General features: G+C 44.7%; 1 protein-coding gene across 2 annotated transcripts in view; it reads left to right on the forward strand.

The window, feature by feature from the left end:
* Window positions 1-16,640, forward strand: part of MANBA (mannosidase beta) — a 166,018-nt gene that overhangs the window by 105,530 nt on the left and 43,848 nt on the right. For both annotated transcript variants that reach the window (XM_078775482.1, XM_078775483.1), the window contains exons 8-12: window positions 5,389-5,540; window positions 7,021-7,138; window positions 10,432-10,518; window positions 12,463-12,630; window positions 14,597-14,815. In XM_078775482.1, the coding sequence (XP_078631608.1) occupies window positions 5,389-5,540; window positions 7,021-7,138; window positions 10,432-10,518; window positions 12,463-12,630; window positions 14,597-14,815 (744 nt within the window). The remainder of the gene's footprint in view (window positions 1-5,388; window positions 5,541-7,020; window positions 7,139-10,431; window positions 10,519-12,462; window positions 12,631-14,596; window positions 14,816-16,640) is intronic.

Here is a 16,640-nt window from a genome sequence, read left to right on the forward strand (position 1 = left end):
AAGGTTTTGGATGGGGGAAGATAAGAGATGGTGGTGAACAGCTGTTTTAAAGACCTGGAGGGTGGAGTGGGATTGAAGAGAGTGAGGGAGTTTGTTCCAGAGGCGGGAGAAAAGAGGAATGAAGGAGTGAAGGTGAGCAGAAAGTCTTGATTTTGGCAGTTTAACCATAGGAGGGTTGCAGGCAGATCTTGTGCGACCTGTAGGAATATTTGGGGGACAGAGCCCAGAGAGAGCTGGGGGGCAAGGCCAGAGAGGAGTCGGTAGAAGACAGAAAGACCACCAACCTGCCTGCGGTGAGTGAGTGAAAGGCCCTTGGAGTTAGCTTCATCGCGGGAGATTCCAATGATTCTGAACGCTTTGGTTTCAACAGCGTGAAGACGAGCTAGATGTGAGACAGGAGCACCAGCCCAGAGGGGAGAGCAGTATTCCATTGAGCTGCGGATGAAAGCCTTGTATGTGGTGAGGAGCTCAGGTGTGCCAAGGAAGGACTTCGCACGACGGAGGATGCCCAGTCGGCGACTGGCTTTGGAGGCCAGATTTGAAATGTGGTTTTCCCAGGAAAGATCATGGCAGATAGTGAGGCCCAAAAGCTTGAGTGACAGAATTTCTTGGAGAGGATTATTCAGAAAGTGGATGGGAGGGTTGTCCAGTCGGTCTTTTCGGAGAGACATCGTAAGAGTGTGAGATTTGTCAGGATTGAAAGACGTGTTCCACTTGTTTGCCCAGTCTGTGATTTTGACCAGGTCTGCAGAGAGTGAGGAGGCTGCAGACTGCCGATCTGAGAGATGAGGAATGGAGCGACAGAGAGTAGAGTCGTCAGCAAAGAGATAGAGAGGATTTTCAAGAGAGTCAGAGAGATCATTGATGAAGACCAGAAAAAACACAGGGCCCAGGACACTGCCTTGGGGAACTCCAGCCTGAACGGGAAGAGGAGATGAGAGAAACCCATTCAGGGCCACACGTTGACTACGACTAGAGAGGAAGTCCGCCAGCCATGCGTTGAGATTTCCATGGACACCAAAGGAGGAGAGTTTGGTGAGCAGAGCGGGGTGCCAGACCGTATCGAAGGCACGTGATATGTCAGGGGAGACAGCTCTAATTTCCTGTTTGGCATTGAGGACCTCCATCCATTGTTGAGAAAGCAGAAGCAGCATGTCCAGAGTAGAGTGACCAGGTTTGAAACCAAATTGATGGTCAGAGATCAAGCCATGGAGAAGAGGAAAGATTTCATATCTGAAGCAATGATGGATTCCATGACTTTGCTGATAATTGGGAGAAGGCTGATTGGTCTGTAGTTGCTAGGATCTGTTTTTGCACCTTTTTTGTGCAAAGCGGTGATGTTGGCTGATTTCCAAGCAGATGGCAGATGACCTTGAGCAAAAGAGAGGGTGAAGAGAACAGAGAGAGGGGGTGAAAGAGCGGAAGAGCATGATTTTAGGACCCGTGGGCTGATGACGTCAGGACCAGTTGCAGAATCAGAGTCGAGGGTTGACAGAAATTTTCCACCTTGTCAGGAGGAAAGGACACAGAGTCCAGGAGCAGCTGGGTACGACTGGGTATGGTGGGTACAGAGAGGGATGGGTTTGGGACACAAGATTTAGAGGCAAACACAGAGTTGAGGCATTCAGCTTTTTAATGTGCGGAGTCAGCCGTGTAGCCGTTTGAGGTGAGGGAGGGGATGGAGGGGGAACAAACACCAGAAACAGATTTGACCAGACGCCACCAGGATTTGGAAGAGGGAGACAGATAAGAAAGTTCGGTCTTGAGAACGGAGAGATATAGTTTCCTGGCTCTCCTGAGGGTGGACACACATTTGTTTCGGGCTTTGTGAAAGGAAATGAGATTTTCTTCCATTGGATTTGCTTTCCAGGAGACGAAAGCAAGTTGTTTCTGGGCAACAGCCTCACCACAAGATTCCGTGTACCATGGACGGGAGGAAGGGTATGACAACTGAAGACGAGATGGGATAAATCTGTGCATGAGAGAGAGTAATTTACTTTGGAAGAATTCCCAGGATGAGTTGATGTCAGAGGTGGTAGAGATGGGAGACCAGTCCAGATGATTGATGGCTGCTTGAATACCGTGCTAGTTGGCCTGAGTGAAATGCCAGACTCGTCGACGCTGAGGAGGCTCCCTGAGAATGGTCAGAGAGATGTCCACTTTGACAAGCACATGATCAGATGAGCCGATTGGAGCAGAAGAAGAGCAGCAGACATTTTCAGGGAAGTTAGTCATAACCAAGTCCAGAAGAGAAGATGCTCCGTTGACTGAGATCCGGGTCGGGAAATTGACAGATTGTGTCAGTCCCAGTGAGTCGCAGAAGTCCTTTGCTGAAGAGCCATGGCTGGTGAGAGAGGTACCCACACCCAGCCAACTGGCATGGTGACAATTGAAATCACCACATATGAGGAAGAGAGAGTTGGGATGGGTAGAAAGAAGTTGGTCCATATTATCAGACAGCGATCAGATATCAGAGACATCATCATTAACATATTTTATTTCCCATCGAGAGTTCTTTGCAATGATCCATGTCTCAATATTTTGCATGCAGCACTTTTGGCGATATCGAGGTGCGAAGTTTTTCGGTTTTTTCCAAGATGGCGCCCATACCACCTGACCCATGACGTCATAATTATCATTTAAAAAAAATTCTGCAGGAGGAGGTGCACCTATGGTGAAAATTTCCTGTCAATCCGACCAACGACTGCAGAAAAAATCATATTTATTCTGTGCAGACAAACAAACAAACAGACAAACAAACAAATAAACAGACAAACAAAGAAACAGATACGATCTGGTGCCTTTCACGTGCGTGAAATACACGTGCCTTCGATACGGTCTGGCACCTCACCAAACCTCACCTCTGCTCACCAAACTCTCCTCTGTTGGTATCCATGGAAATCTCCACGCATGGCTGGCGGACCTCCTCTCTAGTCGTAGTCAACGTGTGGCCCTGAATGGGTTTCTCTCATCTCCTCTTCCTGTTCAGGCTGGAGTTCCCCAAGGCAGTGTTCTGGGCCCTGTGCTTTTTCTGGTCTTCATCAATGATCTCTCTGACTCTCTTGAAAATCCTCTCTATCTCTTTGCTGATGACTCTACTCTCTGTCGCTCCATTCCTCATCCCTCAGATAGGCAGTCTGCAGCCTCCTCACTCTCTGCAGACCTGGACAAAATCACAGACTGGGCAAACAAGTGGAACACTGTAGTGAAATTATACCAAAGTTGAACCCAGGAGACATTCTCGCTTCAGCCACTGAAGGGCGTCTATAAAACCTGGGACGTCCGCGACGCTGGCGACTCCTGTGACATTTACTTTACATGTAGTCTTGAATGGTACGTATATGCTAGGCTCGCACATATATGCTAGACTCGCTTGCTTTGACTATTATATCGGTCCTCTCTGTATGATACCAAGATCCTGATATCTATTGCATGACTGTATTTTTACAGGATGATGCCAGAGATATAATTGAGATTAAACCTACCTATGGGACAAAGTTGTGGACCTGATTGATTTTTCACAACAAACACATCTTTCAATCCTGACAAATCTCACACTCTTACGATGTCTCTCCGAAAAGACCGACTGGACAACCCTCCCATCCACTTTCTGAATAATCCTCTCCAAGAAGTTCTGTCACTCAAGCTTTTGGGTCTCACTATCTGCCATGATCTTTCCTGGGAAAACCACATTTCAAATCTGGCCTCCAAAGCCAGTCGCCGACTGGGCATCCTCCGTCGTGCGAAGTCCTTCCTTGGCACACCTGAGCTCCTCACCACATACAAGGCTTTCATCCACAGCTCAATGGAATACTGCTCTCCCCTCTGGGCCGGTGCTCCTGCCTCACACCTAGCTCGTCTTCACGCTGTTGAAACCAAAGCGTTCAGAATCATTGGAATCTCCCGCGATGAAGCTAACTCCAAGGGCCTTTCACTCACTCACCGCAGGCAGGTTGGTGGTCTTTCCGTCTTCTACCGACTCCTCTCTGGCCTTGCCCCCCAGCTCTCTCTGGGCTCTGTCCCCCAAATATTCCTACAGGTCGCACAAGATCTGCCTGCAACCCTCTTATGGTTAAACTGCCAAAATCAAGACTCTCTGCTCACCTTCACTCCTTCATTCCTCTTTTCTCCCACCTGTGGAACAAACTCCCTCACTCTCTTCAATCCCACTCCACCCTCCAGGTCTTTAAAACAGCTGTTCACCACCATCTCTTATCTTCCCCCATCCAAAACCTTGATCTTTTCTACCCCCGCTAATTTCACCCCAAATCCACTTTTTTGAAATATCAACTTCTGTCTGGGAAGTCCTTGGTGTCCTTGTGTTTTATACTTCTCCCACCCCCCATCCCCTTCCCACGCCTCCTCCCCCCAAGCCCTCTCCCTCCCACACATCTCCCTGCTCTCAAATGTTATGTTTGTGTGCTTCCCCTTCTCTCCCCATCTTGTCTTCCGCTCCCTCTTTTCATATATTTTGTACTCTTACGATCTCATCAATGATCTTACGATACTCTTATGATCTCATCAATTATCTCTCTGACTCTCTTGAAAATCCTCTCTATCTCTTTGCTGATGACTCTACTCTCCACTATGACATGATAAATCGACAAGTACAAAACTTCATCTGATCATGATGAAATTTCTTGAGCGTCATCTATGGATAAATTGGTGGAGAAAAAAATAAAAAATGATGGTCATTGGTCACGTGTTTCGGCCGCCATATTTGTTTTAACCCAAAAGCCTTAAAACTACTAAAAACGCGTCTTGACGAGGGTCTGCAATCTCTGATTGCTTTTGTTTTTCCTTTTTAAAATTTATTTGAAACTATACAGATGCAGTTTTTTCTGAGAGAGTGCCACTGAACTGCGCAGCTCTTCCCCTCTATAAAAATCATCTGATTTCGCATTTTAATTCACCAGAAACCTAATTACACAATGCTGCAATGACAATATATTGTACATCTTACGAGAATGCAGCTATCACGTATGTTGGTATGCATGTATGTACAGCACCACCTGGTGGTGTGTGTGCTAGCCCAGAAGTGTATGGGAAACTGAAGCTAGAATTAAATTGTTAAGATGTATGTGCAGTGTGCACACAAAATAATTTAATTTGAAACTAATTAAATAATGCAACTATCACAGAACATGGTTATATGAGCTGTATGACAAAAACAGTCCTCAAGTGCCTGTCGCATATGGGCCCTTCAGCTCGTACATATATTGCTTTGTGCAGCTGTGACATCAGTTAACACAGGAGCTGCCAGATGCTGCCACCACCAATCACAAAGCTTCACCGTTGCCTCAAACAAGTGGAGGTTGTTCTTGCGTTGCCTTTTCAGTATTTTGTACAAATTACCTCATGCCTGTGAATTTCTTGGCTTTATTTCAGTTGTATTTCAGAACAGTAGAGCTTGTGCAGCAGACTGTGCAGGGCTCCCCCGGCCTAAGTTTTTACTTGCGGATTAATGGCCGACCTGTTTTCCTTCGTGGCGCCAACTGGGTCCCTGCCGATTCGTTCCTTGAGCGGGTCACGAGACAACGGTAAGGAGGTTTGACCACTAGTTGAATGTTTGTTTGTGTATTTATCATGGCACAAACTGAAGGTAAAGGAAGGAACAAAAATACTATCTGAAGATCCTGTTTTAAAAGTTTGTAAGTCACATATTTTGTAAATGACCATTTAAAAATAAAAACCGCTTAAAAACCCAGATGAGATGCTTTTTATATTTCCATTCAGAAAATTGAGCTGTTTAAAATACTGAGTCAATTAGAACCACCTTTACGGGCCATTGTTCCTCCGCCGAGCAGGGGTTGGCCTTTTTCGGGCACCCTGGTCCCCTTTTTGAAGCAATGTTTTATGGCCAGATGCCCCTCCTGCCGCCAACCCTGTTAGTCGCCTCTTGCGACGCACAGGGAATCTATAACAGTCTTTCAAAAAGTCTGTTATAGATTTAGGGGTCACGAGGTCAAATGCCAAAGGTCAGAGGTCATGTTAGGTAAAAATCCTGTTCCAGCGATAACTTGTGAACCAGTGATGGGATTCTGACCAAATTTGGTACACTTATGTGGAATGATGTAAAGATGAACTGATTAGATTTTGGGGTCACGAGGTCAAATGTCAAAGGTCAGAGGTCATGTTAGGTTAAAAACAACTGTTACAACGATAACGTGTGAACCAGTAATGGGATTCTGACCAAATTTGGTACACTTATGTGTAATGATGTAAAGATTTACTGATTACAATTTGGGGCCAAGAGATCAAAGGTCAACGGTCAAAGTCTGTTATAGGTCTATAACTTGAGAACGCCTGAAGTGATCTAATTCAAACTTGGTACAGATTTGGATAATGATGTAAAGATTAACTGATTAGACTTTTGGGTGCCGAGGTGAAAGGTCAGAGGTCATGTCAGGTAAAAATGTGAGAACTTGTGAACAGCTGAAGGGATTTAAATTAAAACTTGATGCAGGTATGTATAATGATGTAAACATGAACTGATTAAATTTTGGGGTCAAGGGGTCAGTGGTCTTGTCAGGTAAAAATGTGATAACTTGAGAACAGCTGAATGGATTTAAAGCAAACTTGGTATAAGTATTATAATGATTTAATAATGTGGGCGGAGGTATATCAGTCGACGTCGTGACGTCGAAGAGTGTCGTTCTAGTTAATTTTATTTCCTTTTCTTAAAGAGGTCAAAGGTCACATCGACCCTCGTAGTTTATTTATTTATTTTTGCTTTTCTTGTATGTGTCCCACTTCTGCTTCTTCTCGATTTATTTTCATTTCGTTAATCTTCCATCCTTTGTCATTTAAATCGAACCTGAAGTTTTTATACTTCATATGAAAATGTGTGAGGATTTTATTCAGACTCTCTCTAGTGTGAGAATAGTCGATACGGGGCAGTCCCTTACCTTGTTTTAATGATGTATAATGGGTTGCTGGGACGGTTATGCCATTGTTGTTTGGTTACTTGTTGTCTTGTACTTAATCTTGACACCTCCCTGAACTCCCACAATCCTCTAGACTTGAGAACTTGTTGCAGTCTGTGGTGGATGCAAACATGAATTCCCTGCGTGTGTTTGGTGGTGGAATCTATGAACAAAGCATATTTTATTCACTCTGCGATGAACTGGGAATCATGGTATGTTTACCTTTTCTATTACTAAATAAAGTTGTCTGTGGAATGGACTCCATGTGTCTATCTCGTGAGTCGTGCCCCTCTCTCCAGTCTTTCAAGAGCATTGTTGTCTCCCATACCTATCACAGTTCTCCTACACTCTTGCTAACCCCCACCACCCTCACCTCCCCACCCTTTAATGTTATTTCCCCACTCATCCTTTCCTGTGCAATGTCCCCATTTCCCTGTTCCGCTTTGATTCCCTGTCAATCTGTGAACCTGCCTCCACTTTTGATTTCTTTCTACAATCTGTGGTTAAGTTGGAGAAAAGACCAATTTATCATACGAGCAACGGTACCCGCCCTACGGGCGGGGCTTCAATTGGGAAGCCCAAATGAAAAGGTAAAATAATTGTACCTGCAAGGCCTCAATTTGTAGCTTGGAGTACCTTTCTCAGCTGGATGCTGTAGAAACTAAGGCCTTCAATATCATTGGAATCTCCCACAATGAAGTCTCTTATCCCCCTCCCCTCCCCGGCCCAACGCCCCCACTCTCCCTCTTATCCCCTGAATGCTGTCTGACAATAACAGTAAAAAATACTTATTAGGGAGGATCCTATATATCCAAACCTATTCAAGATAACACCTATTGGGGAGGATCTATGTCACCTGAAAGAGACCTCTGCATTCGATGAAGTTTTATTTCTTGTTTTTTTTTTAGGGAGGGGGTGGAGGGGAGGGGGCGTGGAGCATTTGGGGGGGGGGGGGAAATAGCCATGAAGGTTGCAGTGCATGGTGCAGATGAGTCAGGGTGATAGTGATTATATCCAGGAAGTGAGATGAGATGTCTGGAGCATAATTGTAAAGGAGAATTTTCTCTTTAAACCTCACTTCATCAGATGATCCAGTGACCTTTCAGAAGAGTTCAGACCAATTGATTGGAGGGGGAGGCCTCAGATATTGGAAAATCAGATGGTTAAAAACATTGTAGGTTGTGGGAGATAAGGTGGAGAGGAGGGTGAGTGGTTATGGGAAAGAAACAATGGCCGCAGATAGGGCAGGGGTACCACAATGTGTGGAAGGGATCGTAGGAGGAGCAGTGATGTGCGAAGGAGGAGTGGCGAGCATAGGTGAAGAGGGATTTGTGTCATGGTAGTCGCCAGTTCAAAACAAATGTCACATGTAAAGTTGAAACACCTTTTGGGTAAATAATAGTACATGGTAAAGAAGGCAAAGGACGTTTAAATGCGAGGGGTAGAAATAGGGTAGAGGAAGTAAAAAGTAACAAACAGGAAAGGAATAATGAGCATCTGATTCTGTCGATGGACTCCCACATAGATGAGGAGCAGAGGGAGGGGGGGGGGGGGGGGAGGCTGGACAACAGGCAACGGAATGCAGCAGAATGACATCTCAAGTGCCAATGGGAAAACATGGTTGAAAGAAACCTGCTGAATCTGACATACCTGAATGCTGTACTTTGTCTGCTACGTGTATACCATGTTTAAACAAGCATTCTGAGTATTGCGCTGCAATACATGTCCCCTACCGTCAGTCTTTCGTCCGGAAAACCGCAAGGTCGCTCCGTGGAGCAGCCTGCACGTATTGCCCTGTGTGAATTATATAATTACCAACTCACGGTCTGAGGTAACCCGGCTAAAAATTATCCAATTTGCACCAAATAAAGTTTAGGAATGGTTGCACAGACCCCTACTTCTCACTAAAAGGGGAAAAAGAATGTAAATCGGAGTTAGAATAAACCCGCAAGGTCGCTCTGTGGAGCAGCCTGCACGTATTGCACTGTGTGAATTATATAATTATCAACTCACGGTCTGAGGTAACTCGGCTAAAAATTATCCAATTTGCACCAAATAAAGTTTATGAATGGTTGCACAGACCCCTACTTCTCACTAAAAGTGGAAACAGAATGTAAATTGGAGTTAAAACAAGGAATATTAACAGCTTTGACTTACCGCACTCCAAATTATAGTCCTGAAAACTATTGGGGAAATTACCAAAGTTCAAAGTGCCATAACTTTGTCAAAAATGATCGAAACGTCGTGAAGTTCGAACTTGATCTGTAACTTATCATGAGGAAACCAAGTTTGCAATCATTAGCATTGAGTTTCGAAAAAAAAGTCCGGAAAACTGTTCTTTGCGTGACGGACGGACTGACGGACTGACTGACGGACTGACGGACTGACGGACTGACGGACTGACGGACTGACGGACTGACTGACGGACTGACTGACTGACTGACTGACTGACAGACTGACTGACTGACAGACAGACTGACTGACTGACTGACAGACTGACTGACAGACTGACTGACAGACTGACTGACAGACAGACTGACTGACTGACTGACTGACAGACTGACTGACAGACTGACTGACAGACTGACAGACAGACAGACTGACAGACTGACTGACAGACAGACTGACTGACAGACAGACTGACAGACAGACTGACAGACAGACTGACAGACAGACTGACAGACAGACTGACTGACAGACTGACTGACAGACAGACTGACTGACAGACAGACTGACAGACAGACTGACAGACAGACTGACAGACAGACTGACAGACAGACTGACTGACAGACTGACTGACAGACAGACTGACTGACAGACAGACTGACAGACAGACTGACAGACAGACTGACAGACAGACTGACAGACAGACTGACTGACAGACTGACTGACAGACAGACTGACTGACAGACAGACTGACAGACAGACTGACAGACAGACTGACAGACAGACTGACAGACAGACTGACTGACAGACTGACTGACAGACTGACTGACAGACTGACAGACAGACTGACAGACAGACTGACAGACAGACTGACTGACAGACTGACTGACAGACTGACTGACAGACTGACAGACTGACAGACTGACTGACAGACTGACTGACAGACTGACTGACAGACTGACTGACAGACTGACTGACAGACTGACAGACTGACTGACTGACTGACTGACAGACTGACTGACTGACTGACTGACTGACTGACTGACAGACAGAGGGACGGAGTGCAAACCTATAATCCCCTCTGGTGTACACCGGTAGGGGACTAATAACTGAGTATCAGGAGGAACCCCAAATCGACAAAGATGGAGTCATCAGGAGGAACCAGAATAGGATTTGGATTTTGGCTGCTACTCCTGTACCCTCAAACCTATGCAGACGCAGCCAGGTGAACCTTACAATATGACTGTCTGCAGGTTCAGAAACCATAATTTTGACAATCTGTTGATTGAGTGAGCAGGTCTGCAGATGTGAAAAACATTAATGGACTCTTGTGTTGCAGGTAATTCAGGACTTCATGTTTGCATGTGCCTTGTACCCAACTGAGCCCGCATTCTTGGGATCAGTTCGAGATGAGGTTTCCCAACAGGTGAGTTATCACCAGTCACATGACAGTCGATCAAAAACTTGCCTCATTTGCTCCTGTTTTTAGCAACACTCATTTTTGACCAAATATTTGGTTAACATTGGTTTGGTCCATATTTTGGTCCACATGAAGAGAAACTGCTGACTTTGATAAATATATCTTAACACGAGGTGTTTGTTCATTAAAAGTAAACTCGATCACCATTTCGGACTTGTCATCATTTTGTAAATTTGCAGATTACTACTCATTTCCTTTAAATTAGTAAATAAGAGTTTAATGTACTTTTTCCTTTCCCTGCGTGGTTCGCACACGTGGTACGGCCATTTCCACATGGAAGGACAATGGGGGATGAATAAGTACGCTAATCGGAGGTAAAAGCAGGAAAATAAACTGAGATGTTGGGGTTGGGGTGGAGAGGGTAACAAAGAGCTTCCTTGACATCCGATTCTGGTCGTTGCTACCTGGGGTTCAAATAACACTAATGCTAACATTCATTATGAGATAACTAATAATAATAATAATAATTCATTTATTTTGTATAGCGCTTTTCATGAAGCCCAAAGGCGCTTTGACAGAGTGCAAAACATAATGCATAACAAAACATGAAAACAACAAGTGCAAAAAGACAAGAATCAATAGGGAAATATTTAAAGCAAAAGGAGGGAGAAGGAGAAGTGATAGTCAGGGGTTAAATGCTGTGGGTTGAATGTTGAATGCAGTGCTGAACAGGTGGGTCTTGAGTGATGTTTTGAATGTGGTGAGTGAGGAGGAGTCTCTGATGGTGTGAGGTAGTGAGTTCCAGAGGGTGGGAGCAGCGATGGAGAAGGCCCTGTCCCCCCAGGATCTGAATTTGGTCCGGATGGGGGGGGTCAGGAGGTTTGTACCAGCAGAGCGGAGGTTGCGGGTGGGAGTGTGTCTGGAGAGGAGGTCAGCCAGGTAGGATGGGGCCAGGTTATGGAGGGCTTTGTAGGTCAAGAGGAGGATTTCATTTCAGAGGAGGATAATGAATCATTTACCCCTAAGTCTTTATTGTACATATTGTACACCGCTCCTTTCCTATGCCATCACAAGGCGCTGCATGACGTCATTGCCGGGCAACAAAGGGGGCTCGGCAATGACGCACGCTGAAAGGGAGTACTCAGTTTTCACTCTGGTTGTTTGTTTGTTTGTTTATTTGTCCGGGTGATATCTCAGCCATCCTTTCAGGTAGGAAGCTGAAATTTCGCACAATAGTGAGCAAGTGCTTTGGCAAAAACAATATTTTTTGATTTTTTGATTAATCAATTAATTGATTCGTTACTTAATTATTAGCGATTGATTAAGTACCTATTTATTTCCTTTCTCTTCTGGGAAATATCTCAGGCACCTTTTGAGTTAGGAAGCTGATATTTGGACATGCCAATGAGCAAGTGATTTGGCTGTAAAGGATATTTTTGATTTATAGATAAATCAGTTGATCGATTATTTATTTAATTATTTGATTAATGACTCAATTAATTAATTTTCAAAAAGTTACAGCTTAGGATGAAGCACTGGTGGTTTTGGTATGCTATTAGCTTGTTATGTTGTGACGAAAGTTTGTTCACGGCATTAAAAAAAAATCTGCCCCTTTGGGAGTTTATGGGGGGGGGGGGGGGGAGAGGGGTTGCCCCCCAAAATAGGTATTTTTCTTCTTTGTTTGTTTAAGGTCTTATGATTATATTTGTATGATTCCACATGCTGCACTGTCTTCTAGCAACCATTGAAATTGCTTTAAAATACCTTTAGTCAGTGCAGTATATTGTTTATTCTACCAGGTGAGTGCCAAGGGCCCCTATGTTTTAGTATCCACTGTATCATGAAATGTTTATATCCATCTTGTAATCCATGGAATGATTTTGTTCAGCTTAATGATTCGAGTGGAGTTGATTGTATATGTGAATTTTTTTTCCCTCTCTCTCATTTCAGGTTCTGAGGCTGTCGTCTCATCCTTCCATTGTGATGTGGGTCTCAAACAATGAGAATGAGGTCGCACTGGCAAGAAACTGGTTTGACATTCCTGAGCACCTTGAACCTCGTTATCGCTCTGACTACATCAATCTTTACATTGAAACATTGAGGAATGTGCTGTTACAGGTGAGCTAGTGCAGCCATATTCACAGGTGTTACAAGTGAGCTCATGCAGAAAAGCTTTGCCTATTCCCTCAGAGACTGGAGAGGCCATTGTATTTGGACTGCGTCAGTGGGTCTGTGTGTGTGAGTCCGCATGGTGATCAACTTTAATATAGATAATGCATTCTCAAATCGAACATGGTTTATATATTTCTGTGACACTTGAAATTGGAAAAAAGATGTGCAACTTAACCATAAAAGGTGAAAATTCTGAGCAGCATTTATGGCCGCAGCGATTCGTGTTTCAAGATAACGTTCACAGCATTTGCAACGCACCTGGTGGCCTTGTGCACAGTTTGACGAATTTGTCTAATTTAACGATAACTTTTTGAAGGTCTAATTTAACCACAAGTTGATTTTATACCTTGAATGTGGATTATTTCCAAGTTAGCCACGTTCATTACTAAGGGTGTGTTTGTCGGAACTGCCCGTGGTGTCTAGCAAGGTCTGCGCTGCAAGGTCTACGAGTTTGACGAGTGTGGCTGACCAGGCTAAGGGACAGTTTGACAATGTTATCTAAATTTACGATAAGACGGACAGCCCCCATCGGTTGGCATCCATGGGGAGGAGGAAATTCCTCTTGAGGAAATGCCCCGCTGAGTATGATGAGAAAAACGGCGCCATTGTTATGACGTCGCTGGTACCCAGAGTATCCCAGGAAGTGATGTTCGTGACAGCACTTCCTCCAAGCTGTGTGTGTGTGTGTGTGTGTGTGTGTGTGTGTGTGTGTGTGTGTGTGTGTGTGTGTGTGTGTGTGTGTGTGTGTGTGTGTGTGTGTCAACTCTATTATAATCCTTAGGCCATGTCTAAAATCCTCTTTTTTTTTTTTTTTTGTATACAAGATCGAGACTCGTGAAAGAGCGAGCATTAATCACACAAAAAGTGGGGAGAGAGAGGGAAGCACACAAGTACAACAGTAGAGAACAGGGACATCCAGAGATCTGTGGGAGGGAGACTGCTTGGGGGGAGGAGGCATGGGAAGGCGGGGGGGGGGGGGGGTGGTGGCAAAGGTATAAAACACATGGGCACTGCTAGGACTTCCAGGCAAGAAAGAAGTCGGTATTTCAGAAAAAAAGAAAAAAAAATGTATCTGGGGTGAATTAGAGGGGGTAGAAAAGATCAAGGTTTTGGATGGGGGAAGACAAGAGATGGTGGCGAACAGCTGTTTTAAAGACCTGGAGGGAGGAGTGGGATTGAAGGGAGTGGGGGAGTTTGTTCCAGAGGTGGGAGAAAAGAGGAATGATGGAGTGAAGGTGAGCAGAGAGTCTTGATTTCGGCAGTTTAACCATCAGAGGGTTGCAGGCAGATCTTGTGCGACCTGTAGGAATATTTGGGGGACAGAGCCCAGAGAGAGCTGGGGGAGCAAGGCCGGATAGGAGTCGGTAGAAGACAGAAAGACCACCAACCTGCCTGCGGTGAGTGAGTGAAAATCCCTCGGAGTTAGATTCATCGCAGGAGATTCCAATGATTCTGAAAGCTTTGGTTTCAACAGCGTGAAGCCGAGCTAGGTGTGAGCCAGGAGCACCGGCCCAGAGGGGAGAGCAGTATTCCATTGAGCTGTGGATGAAAGCCTTGTATGTGGTGAGGAGCTCAGGTGTGCCAAGCATGGACTTCACACGACGGAGGATGCCCAGTCGGCGACTGGCTTTGGATGCCAGATTTGAAATGTGCTTTTCCCAGGAAAGATCATGGCAGATAGTGAGACCCAAAAGCTTGAGCGACAGAACTTCTTGGAGAGGACCTAAAATAAAATAAAACAATTCCGTGGTGGTGCAATGTTTCCAAAAATATCAGGCAGGTTGGGAGGATTTTTGGTAACATTGGGTGTTTTTCCCTAATACTTGTGGGAATAAAGTCGATGTGTTATCTGATGTTACGGAGAAAGAAATGAACGAAGTTCACAAGTGGGTAATTTGCCATTGTTCTGCAGGAAGACAAATCTCGCCCTTTCTTGCCCTCAAGTCCAACAAATGGTGCGGATTCAAAACGTGAAGGATGGCTTGCACGGAACCCATATGATACTCATTATGGTGATGTTCACTACTACAATTATACAGCGGATTGTTGGGACTGGAAAACATTTCCTTGTGCACGATTTTTATCAGAGTTTGGTTACCAGTCCTGGCCATCTTTTTCTTCAGTGGCAGAGGTAAGATGAAGACCTTGTGCTGAGGCCATAGACTAAGCGAGTCAGATAACTTGCTTTTATACAATTACGTATTTTAAAACAACATCTGACTATTTAGAAGATCAATTTGGAGGATTAATACTTGGAGGAAAGAAAAAGCGTGGGTGACGGAAGGTTGAGAAATGATGAGAAATGGCTTACTTCCCTGTATTGTGTGTATTTATTTATTTCTCTGTATTCATTTGTGTCCGTATATCTGTCTCGACATTCTCCATTTTTTGTCATCCTCTGTTCAGGAGTGTGACTTGGACACGACTCCCCTAGGAAATACTTGGATTCTAATTTCTGTGTGCAAAAGCACGTTTGGTAATTTAAAATTTTTCTTCTTGAGGTAAAAGCACAAACAAGATGGTGAATGACTGGGTGCATGTGACCGAATGTGAGATCGAGGTGGGGGTTAGATCTAATCTCCTCCCCTCACTCATCCACAAAGTCATCCATGGATCTTCACCGAAATCGAGTCAATTGGTCCTTGTCACACACCCAACTTGTCCACCAAGAATGGGAGACAGCCCTCTATACAAATATCAACGCATGTAATATTATCTTATTAAATTGATATATGTGGGAAAATTACATGCCCAGACCAGGAATCGAACATATAACACATATATCAATTTAATTATTTATAATCCTGTTCATTAATCGAATTGCTTCACTACGCCCCCAGTGGTGTTTATAATAGAGGACATGGATTTGTCCCACCCAATGGAGAAAGACCCTCTCGTGATCGGGCCGTTGGTGCTCCGACGATTGGCAGCGAGTGCCCCGGAAGCATTGACGGAAAGAGAGTGGCAATCATATGTGTGGGGAAATTGCATGCTCAGTCAGGGTCACCCAGATAGCTCAGATGGCAGAGCACTGGTTCTCACCAGAGGACCTGGGTTCGATTCCTGGTCTGGGCATGTAATTTTCCCACATATATCAATTTAATTATTTATAATCCTGTTCATTAATGTAATATTATATCACGACTAATTTACCTCATTATTACACCAAACAAGCACGATGGAAATAACTATTTCTAAGCTAGTTGTTAACCCCTGGAAGCCATTTCCACAACAATATGAATCGGTCAAGCTGAGGATTCATACAAACCTTCTGAATTCCCCTCGTAAGCTGCATATTACGAGTGTAAATCTATTATTTTCTGCATCTGCAATTGTTACGTGCATGGGGGTAGGTAATGAAATACCGTAGTCGAGGTAGAATTGTATAGAGTAGCATGTCTCGTATGCCGTGAAGCCACCTCGAGGCATTTAAGTTAGGAACGGATGTCCATATACGCGTTATGTGTCTCCATGCGAGGGGTGGAGCTATGCTAATTATTAGGGCCTATGGATAAATTCCCAGTGTGTAATCGCCCTTCTGATTTTTCCCTTCGTTCTTATAAAGCACACTCGGCTAGCCATGCGACCGGCCCATGATTAAAATAACATAATCGCCGACGATACCCAAACACTACGACACCACCCAGCCGAAACGTCTTGATGGGCGCCAAGTGTGGCCGTGAGGCCACGCCCCGAAGAACGATCTGTTGGGACGATTCGACTGTGCTCGGTGATTGGGAGCGCAGGTGACATCAGATGAGAACGTTCGAGACAGTCGGAGCAAAAAGGGGAAGCACTCTCCCTCTCTTTCTCTCTCTCTCTCTCTTCCTCTCTCTTTCTCTCTCTTTCTCTCTCTCTCTCTCTCTTTCTCTCTCTCTCTCTCTCTTTCTCTCTCTCTCTCTCTATCTTTCTCTCTCTTTTCTCTCTCTTTCTCTTTCTCTCTCTTTCTCTCTCTT

Source organism: Myxine glutinosa, chromosome 4, assembly GCF_964187855.1.
Source record: "Myxine glutinosa chromosome 4, kmMyxGlut1.1, whole genome shotgun sequence".
Lineage (NCBI taxonomy): Eukaryota > Metazoa > Chordata > Myxini > Myxiniformes > Myxinidae > Myxine > Myxine glutinosa.